Genomic DNA, 15,245 nt, shown 5'->3' with positions numbered 1-15,245 from the left:
GCATTTTCTATGTAACTGCAATTACACATCTTTACACGTTTAAGCAATGATCCACTTGTATTTCCCTTGCTCTGCACGGCCTGCTCATGGTCTTTGCCTATTTACCTATTGGGTTGTTCATGTTTCATGATTTATAAGAACGTTGCATATTGAGGAAAATAGCCCTTTTTATGTCCTCAGTTTCAAAAACATCTCGCCCAGTTTGCCCCTCTTGTAAATCTTGTGACTTCATGGTGTTTGGCTGTACATCAATTCGGTTTCCACAGTCAAGTCGTAACTGGTGGGTATCATGCCTAGGTTTTCCCTCCTCTAAGGTTCTTTCAAATCATTTAAGTACTTTTATGGCTTCATTTCATACTGAAAAAACTTTCATCTATCCAGAATTAATATCGTGACAGGGAAGTAGGATCCAGGTTAATTTTTGTCAAAATGACTAGCCAGCTGTTCCGCTAAAAGGAACCTATACGTACCCCATTAAATTTCCTTATATTTAACACAATTTCCAGGCCCTCCATTGTCCTATCGACCTCCTTTGCTACATGTAACTCCTTAATTATGGTAGTTTATGATGCTTAAAACCTGGAGACTGTTCTTTCCCCTTCTGAGGATTTACCAGACCATTCCCCACATTGACTTTCCCAGAAGAACTGTGTCAAGTCAAACAATAAATCCTATCGGCGTTTTGTGATTGCATTGCATGTAGACTGACGTCTGGGCAAGACTGCCTTTGAGAACAAGGTGTGTCTGCACTAACCTGAGTCATTTATGTCCCTCACAGGATTAGTGAGCCAGACCAGCCGCAAGGGCGTAGGCACCCACACTCGCCCCAGGTCCTGCCTCCGGGGTCCAGCTGGCCAAGGCTCTGGGCTGGCTCTCCCACTGCCTCCTTCCCTGCAGAATGCGACCCTGTGACTCATGCCAACCTCAGCTCAGATCCACTGGGATGGTTACTAATTGCCTCGAAACTGTGCAGAACACTACATCGTCCTTGTACTTAAGGACAAGCAATAATGATGTCATCTTCCGTGCGGAACTAAACGGGATGGTTTATGGGCACTTGAAAGCAGCATGACCTTGGGCAAGTTACTTCCGGTCTCCAAGCCCCTTCCTCCTCCTTCCTGTAATATGTGAATTCGCCTGGCTCAGCGACGTGTGAGGACTGAGGGGACACGGCCCCACCTCTGCCCCCCACCCCGTCCACCCCTCCCCGCTGCTCCCAAGTCCAAGACAGAAGTCAAAGATTTTTATTCTACAGACACTTCTGAAAAGGGATCTAGTTGAGAAAATATACAAAGCATTTAAGAGTTTCATCTAAGTCTGACCGGAGGCGTCGGAACCTCCTCTTCAAGGCTCAGGGCTGAGGACGGTTAGCATATTGAATGATCAGTAAAAACATGCAAAAGTGAGAAGGAAAAGGGAAAAAAGGCTGCGTTCCCCCAAAGCCGAGGGGGACGGAATTTCAGAACGAGGAGGCGGCAGGGTGTACAAGTACCAGGTGGCTCTCCCTTTCCCCCACATTATCTTCTAAAACAGCTCCAAGCTTGGAGAAAGCAACGAGCCCACCCCCTCGGCTCTGCTCAGCGCTCAGCCCCGCAGGGCTGCCCGCCGACAGGGTGGGAGCGGCCCCCCTCTGTTCCATGCCTGTGGCCATGGCCGCAGGACCCCATGCTTGTGCTCCTGGGGGGCCAGGGGGATCCTGGCTCCTCCCTTCTTTGGTTCCACTCAGAGAACGATTGTGCTTGACAGACTTGTCCTCACCCCTCATTGCAGGCTCCCACTGGTGGGCTGAAGGCACTGACAGGAGTCCTGGGGGGAGCCCCTAGGACTCCACCTTCCCTTGTGCTCTGGGTGGGCCCATCCCTGGGCACACTCCCCCATCCTTAGCCCAGATCTGGGAATCTGGACACAGGACTGTCCAAGGAACAAGCCTTTTGGGACTTTCCCAACTGTGCAGACATTTCTGAACCCCATACCACATCCTTCCTGTCCCCTCGCCCAGGACCCCCCTGAGCCCAGCCCCTCCGCCCAGCCCTTCCCCTGGGCTGCCAGTGCAGCTGTGGGCTGGCCCAGGCGGACCTGACTGCAGGACGGTGGTCACGGAAACCACCCCGGGGCGCCCTCCTGTCCCCCAGACCCGGGAGCTCAGAAGAGGTGGGGCCTCGAGAGGTCACGGCTCTGGTACGGGGAGGCGGGCAGGGCTGGAAAGGAACCAGGAGACACGTCACATCTATGGAAAGGTGTCCAAAGTACAAGCTAAGCGAGGGCAGGGAAGAGGGCCAGAGTGGCCGGAAGAGAAACAAGGAAGAGGGCAGGGGTGGGGCCTGGAGGGGGAGGCCGTCACACCACCCCACAGATGAGGGTCTCCACCACGAAGGTGTTCTCGAAGTGGCGGATGGCGTTGCAGTTCTTGGCCCCTCGCTTGTTGATCCCTGGGAGGGAAGAGAGAATCTCAGTGAGGACTGTGTCCTGGCCGGTGCTGGCTGGGCCACAGAGGCTACCAGCCTTGGAACCTGAGCGGGACCTCAGGACCCTGAGGGTGGGGGCAGGGGGGTGGCTCAGGAGTTGACACCCAGACTCACCCAGAGGCAGTGCACTGACGGGGTGAGAGAGCTCAAGAGCTGGAGCCAGACTGCCCGGCTCTGCCACCTTCCCCGCTGTGTGACCTTGGGGGCGTTACTTAACCTCTCTGTCCCTCCGTTTCCTCATCTTTCAAGGGGCAGCAAGAACAACGATGAGGATGACGACAACTTACACACTCTTAGAAGGACGTAAAGAGCGTGAACCAGAGCCTGGCCCGTGGGAAGTGCTTCGTTACCATGAGCTGCTATTACTGCTACGATCTGAGCTCCCTGACGGCTGGTCTCCAGCTCCCAGGCCAGGCAGGGCTGGACGATGGCCGGGACCTAGAGCTCAGGGCAGGGGCCCAGACGGGTGGAGCCGGCCACTCACGCCTCCGGGTGGCCCGGCGCCGCAGCCGGTAGGTGTCCTTCCCACTGCACAGGTGGTAGATGAAGGAGCCCAGGGCCTCCTTGTCGCTGACGTGCTCCGTCACCACCATCTCCTCCTGGATGATGTACGTCTGCGGGAGGTAGGTCCCTCTCTGCGAAGGCAGCAGCCGCAGCGCCGGGTCAGCACGCAGGGCTCTCCCGCCTCACGCTCCCCTGCCCGCCCCACGTTCCCCTCGCCCCCGTGCTGCTCACTCGCGGTCCCCGCCCGCCCGCCTCCCCCATCCACGGCCTCCATGGCTCGTCCTCTGAATGCTCCCAAGCAGTTTCTGGTTGCGCCCCAATGCTGCATGTGGGGGAGTCTGGTCTCCCGCCCAAGGGGGAGTGCTGCTCGGGGGGGGGGGTTCCCTGCACTGCCACGTGGGGCACCGCCTAGGGGGCTGAGGAAGCTGGTCCCGGGACTCTTCGTAAGAGAGGGAGCCAAAGCACAATAGGGAGAAGAAAAGGGGGCCATTGACCTGGATGTGGGAGAAGGAAGATGGAGGACGGAGGACCAACCTGGGGTGCTGGGCCCAGCTGACAGCAACACCCCCAACGCAGGAACCTCCCTTGCCCCAGGCCTGGCACCCACGGGGGGGGGGGGGGGCGGGGCGGCAAGATGCCGTGAGGGGTGCTGCTCACCTTCACATTCATGAGGAGCTCCCAGAAGTTTCGGGGGGGCAGCACGATGGTGGTGTTGAGCTCGATAACATAGCACTTGTCCAGGGAGATGTCATGGTAGGCGGTGAGCCCCTGAGCGGGAGGAGGGGCCGTGTCAGGCTCTGCAGGCCAGGAGGCCTCCAGCCAGCAGAGGCACCAGCCCTGCCATGCCAGTGTGATCCCCCCAATTCCTGCTCCTCGCCTCGCCCGTGTTTGTGGAAGCTTCCACTCGCTACATGAAAAACACCAAGCGTCCAGCGCCTCAGCTGTTATGAGGGTTCTTCTGCTGCGGTCACAGAGCTGGGGTTTGGGGAAGACAGTAACGTTCCAAGTGTGCATTTTATCACCCTTGCGAGGTCCTGTCATCCCTGCAGACAGCCTGGACCCTTGGCAGGAGATGCTCCAGCCCTGGCTCCCTGCGGGCTGTGGTGACAAGAACGTCCAGGATACAGAGCGAAGGGATCGCACTGGAGAATCCGTAGGAAGCTCTGGGAAGTGAGCACGGGGGACAGACAGCTGGGGAGCCTGCATTTCACCGGCCGCAAAACTGTCGCTGGCAGCGGAAGTGCAAGGGGTGGGCGTGTTTGAAGGGTTAAGCGGCTGCCTTCCACTCAGGTCATGATCCTGGGGTCTTGGGATCGAGCCCTGTGGGCTCCCTGCTCAGCAGGGAATCTGCTTCCCCCTCTCCCACTGCCTCCCCCCACCCCTGCTTGTGCTCTCTCTCAAATAAATCAATAAAATCTTAGGGGGAAGAAAAAGAAGTGCAAACGATGGTTACCACTGGGGAGGGGGCACAGGCTGGGGGGAGGGGCACAAGGGAACCTTCTGGGGCGCCCGCAAAATTCCAAATCTTGATCTGGATGGCACTGCGTGTAGCCTCTGGGATAATCCACTAAGCTGTGCACTCCATGCCCTTGACGTTGGGCGTGCCACACCTCCAGAAAACGTCAACACAAGATACCCAGTGAACAGGAACACTGGCCTTGCCCATGGTGGCCAGCGTCTGCCGTGGGCAGGTGGCCGAGGGGAAGATCCATCATGGCTAGCTTGCGTTCAGTGAGAAGCACTGCCTCCGTAACGAAAGCAGTGTCCTTAAAATCCCGAGCAACTAAGCCACCGTCTCCTGCCCATACTTGCCGTTACACGGTACATACTCAAAGGAGGGACTAGGGCCACTGGCCTTCTCCTTTCGCTCCTGCTCTCCTTTCACATGACCCCTGATGGAAGGGGGGCTCTGGGTCCTCAGGACACCCTTCCACCACTCCTGCCCCAGCCCCGGCCGGCCTCACCCGCTGGAAGTCATGAATGATGTCTGCGGGGTCACCGCCGCCAAACTGGGGCACTGGCACGTTGATGCGCTCGTAGTTCTCTTCGAGGTAGATCTTCACGTCCTCCTCCAGCTCCATCCGTGTCCGGACCTGGGAGGACAGGGAGTCCTCGTAGAGAACCCCGCAGTGGAAGAAATTGTCTCGGGCCAGCTGAGCAAGGGGGGAGGAGAGACAGAGAGATTGGTCACACAGTGCCCTTAGTGCAGACACCCTGCCTACCCCGCCAACCTCACCGTGCCAGGACCCCAGGGCCTCAGCAAGTGGGAAGGGTGGGCCAATGAGTCCCATTTCACAGATGAAGAAACTGAGAAACATGGGGAGTCAGGGAGAGGGCGGGTGAGCCGGCTCTGCTGCGTCCTTGGTGGACAACCTCCTTGGCTCTCAGGGGCAAACACAGGAGCCCCGGATTGAACAGGATGGGACCTGTGGGGTACCCGGGAGGCAGGAGAGTCTTTGAGAGGTAGCCAGCTCCGTGTCCAACCTCATACAAGTCCCACCACCTTCCCAGGACCTTGTGCCCATTGAGCAATCCTGACAAACCCTGGGCCCCTATGTGAACAGCCAGTCGAATCGCCCCCTTATCCAGGGTGGGGGAGGCAGTGTGACATGACTGAAGCCAAGTAGCTGAGCCCATGGACCAGTGTGCCCACCTGTCCCTCTCCAGGGGCCTCCCCAGATCTGTGGGCAGACTACTGGCCTGCCATCGGGAGAATGGCCCTTCCTCTGTTTTCGTGTCAGCTCTCCCAGGGGGCTGAATCATCACACGAATCACGCTGTCCAGGGCACAGACTCGGAGGCTGCTCTGACATGTCCCCATTCCCCAGCAAGCAGTGGGGTGAGGAGCCCCAGGAGAGCACAAGTTGGGGCTGGGAACAGAGGGAACACGGACCTAGAGCAGGAGGGTCCTCGGGTCCTCAGGAAGGGCCTGCGGGGGGGGGGGGGAGGAGCGAGAACCGAGAACATATGGGGAGCTGGTCGTGGAGGGGGAAGATGGGGAGGAGCTGGGGGGGCATGCCAAACAAAAGGGAAGTCGGCAGGTGCGTGGGAGCTGAGGTTTCCAGGGGAAAGTCACATGGAATACAAAACCTCTTCAGTAATTTCCATCATGGAAAAAACAAAGTAACAAAGTTAAAAACCATTGCTTGAGGGTGGGGAGAGGTCACATGGGTCGTAAATGACTGGCAATTCCCAGCCTCTGTGTCTGGGGCTGAAATTCCCGGTGTTGTACTTAGGGTTATTCTTTTGAGCTCTAATTGAACCACCTTGGTGGCACCGGCTCCATCCCCAGGTCTGGACTGATCACAAGGTCACGGTGACCCTGACCGGTTCTCCCGCCCTGCTGCAGGCCCTGACTGCCGGTGTGAGGACATAACCCGGGATGCTACCATGGGTGGAGGCCGCCCCTTGCAGGAAAGGGTGGTGGTGAATCTGTCCGTTAACCCACCGTCTACCTTCTTTGTTTTAGAATCCAAATAAACGTCCAAGGAACGCAAGTCCTTAAAGCATGACCCTTGGGCATAGGGTCCGGCTCTGGAGGGATCATAGAGATCCAATTTCTGTTGGATCTGAGTTTCTGGTGATAAGACTTCAGGGTGACAGTGTGGGAAGGGGTCACAGATTCCAGTTCCAGCTCCCCCACTGCTCACTGTGCTCCTGGGAGAGTTCCCTGTTGGGCCTCAGGTGTCTGCAAACAGGTGAGGACAGTCTACCAGGGTCTGTGGGGGTCAGAGGACCGGGCTCTGTTCCCATCTCCTGGACCAGGCAAGGGGCCGCATGGGCTGGCACGTGCCCAAGGAGGCCCCCTGGCGGGAGGACGCAGGGTTTCTGGGCTTGGCTGGGCACCCACTCCCACTCGGGGGCAGGTCACCTGCTGCCCCTCTCACCTGGCTCTCACGGTCCACACTGCCACTCCCACCACCTCCCTGCAGTCCCCTGTAAACACCCCCTTTCCCTGAGCGCCATGCCTCCCTCCCACCTGGCCTCACCTGTGCAAGGAAGAAGTATCTGTAGATGTAGACGGAGGCGAACACGAGGCCCATAAGCAACACGACCAGGCCCATCGACAGGTAGCACGCGCCGCCCACAGAGCCCCCCTTCTTGTAGCGCTGTGGCGGGGGCCGCTCCTCCTGTGGATCGCGGTGCAGCTCAGCCAGGTGGTGGTCCCGTCCCTCCCGGGATCCTCCCGCCCCTCTCCCGAAGTGCGAATTGCGACTTCACTGTGCTGGCCAGGACTGAGCCTTGGGACAAGCTGGAGGCGGGGGATGAATGAGGGGGAGAGGGAGGGGCAGTGCTGGGGACACACGCAGCACCATTTGGAAGGAATGCCTTGCCAGGGCCTCCCCAGTTTCTTCCCAGGTAAAGAAAAACTGAGACCCACATCGAAGCCAAACAGAATGACCCCCTGGGATCAAGCAGGCCCATCTGGATTACCCAGGCCATTAGTCCTCTTCATTACCCCAGCTGTGACCACAGTATTCTCTCTTAAACACAGAATGGGGGAAGCACAGACATGGCCTTCATAACTGCACCAGACCCAGGAACCTGTAGGAATTGGGGTGCACTGGGCAGGCTGGGAACTGCTGCTCTGGGCAATGGGGAGCCAGGGAAGGCTTCGGATCCATCCAAACGCGGTAGTGCACAGGGTGGACCAGAACCGGGGCAGTGGGAGGTGGTTTCTAGGTTCCACCAAGAAGGCTGTGGCAGGGAGTGGTCACTGGCTGAGGGAGACAGAGGTTCCAGGAGGCCCACGGAGTCTGGGTATGGTGCTGGTGTCCTTCTGGCCAGGCAGCCCTGAGCCTGTGATCCCTGCTGGGCATAGCGCAGCCAGCGGGGGGGGGGGGGGGGGTGAGCTTCGGCCCCACACTGGCAACTGGCCAGCAGTGTCACACAGGCTGTCAGGAGTGGAGCCTCAAGGATGAAGTGTGGAGGCTTCCGGAAGCCAGGGCACTTCTGCCAGGAGGGAAACGTGGCTACGGTGGCAGCAGCTGCCATCGGGGAGGCCAAGGCAGGAGGCTTCCGGAAAAAACCCGCTCTGGGGAGCCAGCTGGGCTCAGGACCGTCGCCTCAGGGCAGCCAAGAAGCAGCAAGTTAAGCTGACCTTCTTCCAGGCCACACATGTCTGGGCTGGTGGACCAAGGTGTGTGTGTAGAACTTAGTAACACTGCTTGACCGTGTCATGTTTCAGGCTTTTCAGGAGCTCCGTGTCCTTGGCCATCTCTCATGTCATGTCTCATGTCTACCCCCCACACCCCTGCCCGAACCCAGGCCCGAACCCCTCCTGGGAGCTGTTGCAGAAGCCCAGGCCTGCCTCTGCCTCCACTGTCCCCATTCAATCCCTCTCCATGGGGTCCAGATCAGTCAGGGTGAGGGCAGAGTCCGGTCCCAAAGACTACCCCCCTCAACCTCCAGGAGCTGAGGCAGTGTGGGGGAAGGCAAGGAGCGCCAGCCTGGATGCCAGAAGCTTCTCACTCCACGTATGCCATGAACTGCTGGCTTAGCCCCCTTTGTGCCATGTGTCCCCTCTCCCTTTACCCTGGGGGCTGGGGACGCAGCTCAGGTCCCAGGTACCTCGGACAGATAGGCCCTTATCTCTCAGCACAGCACAGGGGAGCCTGGCCTAGTGGGGGTGGGGCATAGGGCCTGTTGGGCTGCTCAGGTCCCAACCCCTGAGGGCCCCTGGCTTAGAGAATTCAGGGTATGGGGCCCAGGTCTCAGGGAGCAATGGGGAGTACCATCAGAGGGGCAAACGCCTCCCTGCTTGGGGCTCTCCCACTCAGCCACACCCAGGAAAAGGACAAAAGCACCTGGAGGCCCCTCCCCCTCCCTGGGCACATCTGTCACCAAACCAGCTAGTGCCCAGCCTCTGCACCACGGGACAGAGAAGTGCCCCGGCCCAGCCTGCTCCCCAACACCCCAGTCTGCCCTCCAGGGAGCTTGCCTGGCAGGGGTGGGAGGCCAAACCCATTGCCCCAAACTCAGTAGCTGAGCGCTGGGGCTCCCACCACCTCAGCCCTGCTGGGGTGGCCTGTGACCAAGACCAGAGAGGCAAGTTCGTGAGACCACCCACCTGGCTAGCGTTGGCTCACACCCTGGGGTACCCTGGGGTTCCCTAACCAAGGTCCCACAGGGACAGCTGCTGCCACAGGGGGGCCCACAAAGAGCAAGCTCCCCAGGGGCTCCTGCAGATGAGGTGCTGGCCTTTCTGCTCCTCCAGAGTACTGAGTGGGTCCCAAAGAACCATGGCTGACCTGGGAGACAGGCCAGGCTGCCTGCACCAGCGGGAGAAGTGGGACATTCATATGCAGTGGGGTGAGCGGTGACCGGAAGTGGAGAGGGGCCCCAGCAGGGACTGGGATCCCTGTGAGGGGAGCATTGCCACCTTCCCCCTTCCCCTCCACAGCTTCTCTCTGGAAATGTGAAGACGCAGGGATTAAAAGAGACAAAGAACCTGAAAGCCCTTTGTCAAGGATGAAGTGCTAGATAAAAATAGCAGATTTTTCTCAGCTGAGCCTCTCCTTTGCAGGGCCGAGGCCCTGGACAGCTGCTGAGGCTACACACTGGCCACGCTTTTGCTCCTGCATTCAGGAAAACCAGAGAGGCAAAATTGGGAGAGCTGCTTTTAAAAAGAACAAAACAAAACAAAGTCAATGGGCCACAAGTGAAGGAGCCTCTGGGCCACCTCCACGGATGAAGTCCACAGACAAGGAGGCCTCCGGGTTTTAAAGCGGCCTTTTGGCTTCTGGCTGGGGAGGTGTTTTGAAGGCCCTGGGGAGGAGTGAGCATGGTGGTGGCTACGTGGCCGAGGAGAAAATGGCCTCCAGGGGGCCCCCTGGGTACCACCCTGCGTGCTTACTCTGAGGGGATCACCGGGCAGGCTGAGGATCCCCCCACCTTTCCTAGATGTGCAGTGGACATACCCCTCACATGTCTGGGGCTAACACACCGCTCCCGATCCCACCACGACTGACAACCCCCTAGTGCATACCTGAGGCTCAGCTGCCCTCCCCAGCCCATGCCCCTCCCGCCTGCAGGGCCGGGACCTCACAAGTGTCATGGCTGAGCAGCAGGCTGGAAGGGAAAGCAGGACCAGAGCTTGCCAGAAGGCAGACTGGGAGCCGTGGATGTCTGTGCTTTCAGACAAAAGGGACTTCAGACACCAAGCCCCACATAGGAGGGAAGGCCCCTGAATCTGCCCAGAAGCTGCCATTGCTTACGGGGCCCCACACAATACAACAGAGAACCTGGGGATTCCTGGCTGTCTGGCTCACCCAGAACCGTGGAGAAGCCTGCTTCCTGAGACCCCCCAGCTGCTTCACTTGTCATGCTGGAGACCCAGGGAAATGCCACCCCCCACATGGAGCAGCCAGGCCTTTGGGGGGGCTTCCATTTAGAAAGTAGAAAATCACTGCCTACTGTTTCCAAGGCAACTGGGCTTTCTGAGCAAAGTGCCTCGCTGTGCACTCGTGTGGGGCACGTGAGCCAGCCGTCCGGGGACCAAGAGGGGCCTGGGCCTCCCCTGCCCGCTGCACTGAGGCCCACAATGGCGCTCATTAAATGGTTTAGCAAAGCCAGGGCCACGGCGGTCAAGGGGAACCCGGCCAACTGGAGCATTAACTCAGCGGACTCCCATGGCTCCTGGAGAGCCCCCCAGCTACAGTTCCTCGGTAACAATGTCCAAATTAACTGCAAGCAGATTAAACTACAATTGCAGGCTGCTAGGGGAGGAGGCTGGCGGGGGGCCAGAATTGCACTTGCTGCGGCCCAGGCTGGCAGCTGGAGGGGGAGGGGCTCTTGCCTGGCCCTCCTCAGCTTCATTCCCCCTCAGCATCTTGCTTTCCCAGGCTGCAGACCACATTCAAGGTCACCGATGTGTTGTGTGTGAGAGACAGACAGACAGACCGAGTGGGCGTAGGGCGAGTGGGCATCGGAGCACACAGAACTGGGTTCAATGTACAGGCAGCTGGGTTAATGACAGGGGGTCATGAAACCCCATTCCTGTCGTGTGGCTCAGCGGCTTGGGCTCAGCGCGCGGAGCCCTGAGAACTCCCACACAACCCTCTGCTCTGCATTTATTCGGTTCCTGACAGTCAAGACGAGACTCCAGAGAACAAAGGCTCCAAAGGAGGAAGAGCAAAGCTGGCTGCTGGAAGAGCTCTCCTGGGGGACAGAGAACTTGGAGAGTTGAGTTGTGTGTGTTGGGGGGGGGGCGGGTAGCCGGGCTGCACTTCCATGACTTTACCATAAACATTTTTTTTCTAAGAGGAACTCAGCCTCCCTGGCAGTCTGCTGACAGCCTTGAAACAGGCAAGGACCGGCCCAGAAAAGCGAAAAGAGAGGGAAATAGAAAGGGAAGGGAAAAACCACCATGATGTATGCAAAAGCCTAAAGCCCAAGTCCCTCGGGCAGGCCTGGGACCGGACCACCCGAAGCCCCCCACCCGGCCCCCGGGGCAGGACCCTCAGCAAGGCCGGCAGGGCCAGCGGGTACTGGGGCAGGAGCACTCCATGCCCGGCCGGGTCCGCCCTCCCGGCTGGCAGGGGACCCCCCCACCCCCAACCACACCGGGAGACCCAGCTCCTTCCCGCCAAGAGCCTGAGGCCAGGACTCAGAAAATGAAATCTGATCCCCAGGTATGCAGGCTGGGGGAAGGGGCAACGCAGGAGCCATTAATCAAAGGCAAAGCCAAGGAGAAAATTTGCCGGCGCTGAAGAAAGGATGGTATTGAACATGTCTCTCTCCTCTTGCAGCCCCCAAAGCCCATCCGCAGCCCCCGAGCCCAGTCCTGTCTGCACATGCCTACACCTGGCTGCGTGTGCGCGCGTGTGCGTGTGCACTCAGGCACAGGCAGATCGAGGGGAGAGCGGAGCTGGGCGGAGAGGTGCAGGGCTGGCCGGTAGGCCTCCAAAGGGGAAGAATGATCTAGCCAGAGCGTGCTAAGAGGGGATGCTTCCCGGCCAGCCCACTTTCCAGGCTGGCTCCCCGCCAGTTGCCCATCAGCGCAGGCTTCTCATTACCTCAGAGGGAAGCGCCAAGGGGAGGGTGGGCAGCTGGAGGCCCAGCTGGGCCCCCACCCCCATCCCTTCCCGGCCCACTGAGGCACTTCCTTCCAGCAGCAGGTCCGGGGACAGAATCCTCCTTGTATTTGAGTTTTTGCTCAGAAGCCGGAGGGAGCCCTGCCGTGAAGGTGCTGCCGCTGTCTCGCCCCGGCCCCCTGGGGCGGCGCGCAGGTGGACGTTTTCATCGAACAGCCACAGGGGAGCTCAGGGCTGAGAGCGTTCACAAACTCATTTCTTCACCGAGTGGTCCTTCCAGGGCTTTCTATCTGATTTTTGAGTCCAGTTCAGTAACGAAAGAGGGTGATCGGGTAGTCCTCAGCTAGAAGACACCTTCCAATAAGCTTTCCTCTGCGTCCCCATCAGCATGGGGCAAACCTCAAATGCTCTGTCTTGATAAAGGAGAAGGCTGGGCCTCCCAGTTGGCCTGCCTGTCCCACCCACCTTCTGCTTTGTGCCCTACTCAATGGTGGCCCTCTGCCCTATGAACGCTGGGCACCTGCTGTGCTCCCTGCCAGAGGCAGGAGAGGGGGGCTCCATCCACTCCCGACCGCGGTGGGTGGGTAGGGGTGGGGTGGAGGAGTGGGGATGTGCGCCTTGGCCAGGTGAGGGCACAACGGGCCCAGAGCAGTGAACTCTCCCCCCTGCTCCAATTCCAGCAGGTGCCGGGCAGAACCAACACCTAAGTCCAAAGCCCCTCTGTATCACCACAGGGCCCTGGGGAGCTATGATCGGTTACTGATATGCAGCTCTGTCCTAGAGGTGCCAGGATTTTCATCCTCCTCCTGGGCCCCCCCGCGCTCCTCCGTGCCAAATCAAGACACAGGGGACACAGGGGACCCTGAGCCACTAACAAGGTTTGGGAGAGGAGGCTCGCAGGCTCCCCGCCATTACAAACAGCACCAGGAAGATGTTGATATTTCCATTTCACGCTGGGTGAGGGGGAGGAGAGGACGCTGGATTTCAGCGCCAGAAGCTGGGTATCAGTTACTACCCAGGTGACGCCGGCGTCGCCATCCAGCCCCACACCACCAGCAGCCCGCGGCTGGAGAATGTGCCACTCCTGTGAAATTTGGTGGGCCTTCTCAGACTTTGAATTACATCCTACTGTCTGGTTGTTCCTCCCTTCTGCTGGAACCCTAACAGCCCTCAGAGGCAGGGCCTGAATTCCTGGCCTGAGCTGGGCTGCAGGCCCTGGGAGAAGAAAGGGGCAAGGTCCCAGCCCTGCTCTGTCCGGGGGCTGAGAGGAACAGAGGAAGCTGGTTCCCTGGTGAAGGGAAGAAGGAAGCTTGAAGAGACCCTTGCAAACTTTTAAAGCTGCAGACCAGGGTGTTCAAATATGGAATGCCTCCTGCCCGGCTACACATGGGATGAGGATGGAGTTGCTCTGGTTGGGGGTGCATAGCAACGCCCTAACCCAACCCAGGTGGTCCTGGATGATGCAGTGACCACACCGGGCAGGGGAGCTGGCCTGCGGCTTCTCTGTGCATTCCTCACTCAGGGTCTTTGCTCAGGATCTGACACCCACCTCTGAGGCCCCTCTCAAGTGTCCTCTCTTTCGCCGCCCAGGACCCAAGTCTTCCCCTGCAGGCCGCGGGTAATACTCCGGGCAAGGCTGAATCTGAGCCACAAAACTTGGGGAGGGACCTTGGCGCTGAGGAAGACTCATCAGAAGCCAGAAGCGGGCAGAGAAGAGGAGTGGACAAAGACTTTGGAGGTGCAGTCTAGATGCGACCGCTTGGTGCACCCCAAGACCGCCGGAGACTACGGCTACGTGGACACCTTTGCCGGAGCAAAAATACAGCCTGGCTGGACCAGCTCTCCCTCCCCTCCCCGCCCGCCACGCGTCCTGCCCTCTCCGGGTCAGACTCCACGCAGCTCAGACAGTTTTCCACTGGCGGAAATGCCTTCTCTCCCCTCCGCCGGAGGGAAGGGGGAGGAGGGGGAGGACGCCCGAGGGGGCGGGGTGCACCGAGGCCCGCCCCCACAAAGAGCCTCCGGGATGCGGGAGGGCACCCGGGCAGTGGGGGAGCCTCCCCACGGGATGGAGGGGAGCAGCCCAGAGCGAGAGCCGGGAGGTCTAGACGGCAGGGGGTGGGGTGAGGTCTGGGCGCCTCGCCTTATAACCTCGAACCTCGAACCTCAAACCTCGAATCCCAGACATGCAGCCGGGCCGGTTCTGGTTTATTTCCATTTCTTCACTTTCTGGTCCACCAATTCAGGTGCAGACCTGCAGCACACTCCCCGCCCCTCGCAGCCCCACATTTGGGACGAAATCAACGGCCCCTCCCCCTTCGTTGGCACCAGACCCTTCCCCCCCCACCCCCAGCCATTCCCCACCAATCCTGACCCACCTCTCTACTTTGGGGAAACAACATCCCACCCTCCTCCCATCCCCCACCTGGGGCTCGACTCTCGGCCCCTCCCCCTTGATTAGAAACAGACGCATACCCCCCACCAGCATTCCTCCAACTTCCTCCTACCGGCCCCTTCCCCAGTTTTGGGGCCAGCCGCTTAGGGCCCCTCCACTTTTGGAAGAGACCTTGAGTGCTTCCCCACTCGGGGACCAGTGATTCGGACCCCTCCCACTCCCCGGACTTTTGCTTTCGGCAGCCGCTTTAGGAGAGGAGGATTGGAGAGGACCCAAGCCCCCTCCCCACTTTGGGTTGGGGGGCCCATTCCGGACCCTCACTCCCTCCGGTCACGGCTCCGGGGCCCCGATACGCCTCGAACAGTTCCCGGGGCCGGCGGGGCGCGCCTCGCCCCCAGACTCCAGCCTGAGCCCCCCGGCCCCTCTTACCTGAGCGGGCGTCAGCAGGATCTCGGCGGCCGGGGCCGGCGCGGCGTTCGACGCCGACGCCTTATCGGCCTTGTCGCCCTTGATGCCGGCCACGGCGGGCTGGAAGCTGATCTTGACCATGGCTGCGCCCTGCCGCGCGTCCGCCCTGCAGCCTCTGCCTGTGCAGCCTCTATCTGTGCGGCAGCCGCTCCGCGCTCTGCAGGCACCGGAAGTTTGGCTGGTGTTCGAGTCCCTTTCCCTAACCCCGCCTCTAGTCCGCCCCGCTCCGCCCCCCCCGGAGGGCCTCCGCGCCCGCCGCGCCTGCGCCCCCGTCCCTCCCCCGGGGCGCGCAGTGACCCCTGCGGGGCGTGCCGCTCCGACCGTGGGAGGGCTGAGGTTTGCTCACACACTCTCGCTCGCTCGCTCACTCCATCCATCCATC

The 15,245-nt window shown here is 59.9% G+C and overlaps 1 protein-coding gene across 1 annotated transcript; it reads right to left on the bottom strand.

Annotated features, from left to right (window-relative positions):
* Positions 1-1,228: 1,228 nt before the first annotated feature.
* On the bottom strand, positions 1,229-15,042 carry ITM2C (integral membrane protein 2C). Its single transcript, XM_045794142.2, has 6 exons — positions 14,825-15,042; positions 6,958-7,098; positions 4,934-5,122; positions 3,627-3,737; positions 2,950-3,100; positions 1,229-2,429 (listed from the first exon to the last, which is right to left on the bottom strand). Exons 1-6 carry the CDS (start codon positions 14,942-14,944, stop codon positions 2,338-2,340), a joined length of 804 nt encoding a protein of 267 aa, XP_045650098.1. The 5' UTR covers positions 14,945-15,042; the 3' UTR covers positions 1,229-2,337.
* Between the last annotated feature and the right edge of the window lie 203 nt (positions 15,043-15,245).

Source organism: Ursus americanus, chromosome 1, assembly GCF_024610735.1.
Source record: "Ursus americanus isolate L20-20 chromosome 1, mUrsAme1.1.p, whole genome shotgun sequence".
In the NCBI taxonomy this organism is placed as follows: Eukaryota; Metazoa; Chordata; class Mammalia; order Carnivora; family Ursidae; genus Ursus; species Ursus americanus.
The sequence above is the reverse complement of the archived record's forward strand: the minus strand, read 5'-3'. Positions and strand labels throughout refer to the sequence as shown.

Bases quoted from the DNA above. Each gene is read 5' to 3' on its own strand.
- ITM2C (XM_045794142.2), bottom strand. From the start codon at position 14,944: ATGGTCAAGATCAGCTTCCAGCCCGCCGTGGCCGGCATCAAGGGCGAC. The intron at 3,101-3,626 runs GTGAGCAGCACC...CTGCCTTCGCAG, and splicing joins AGCTCCTCATGAATGTGAAG to AGAGGGACCTACCTCCCGCA. The intron at 2,430-2,949 runs GTGAGTGGCCGG...CTTCCCTCCCAG, and splicing joins GCGCCGGGCCACCCGGAGGC to GGATCAACAAGCGAGGGGCC.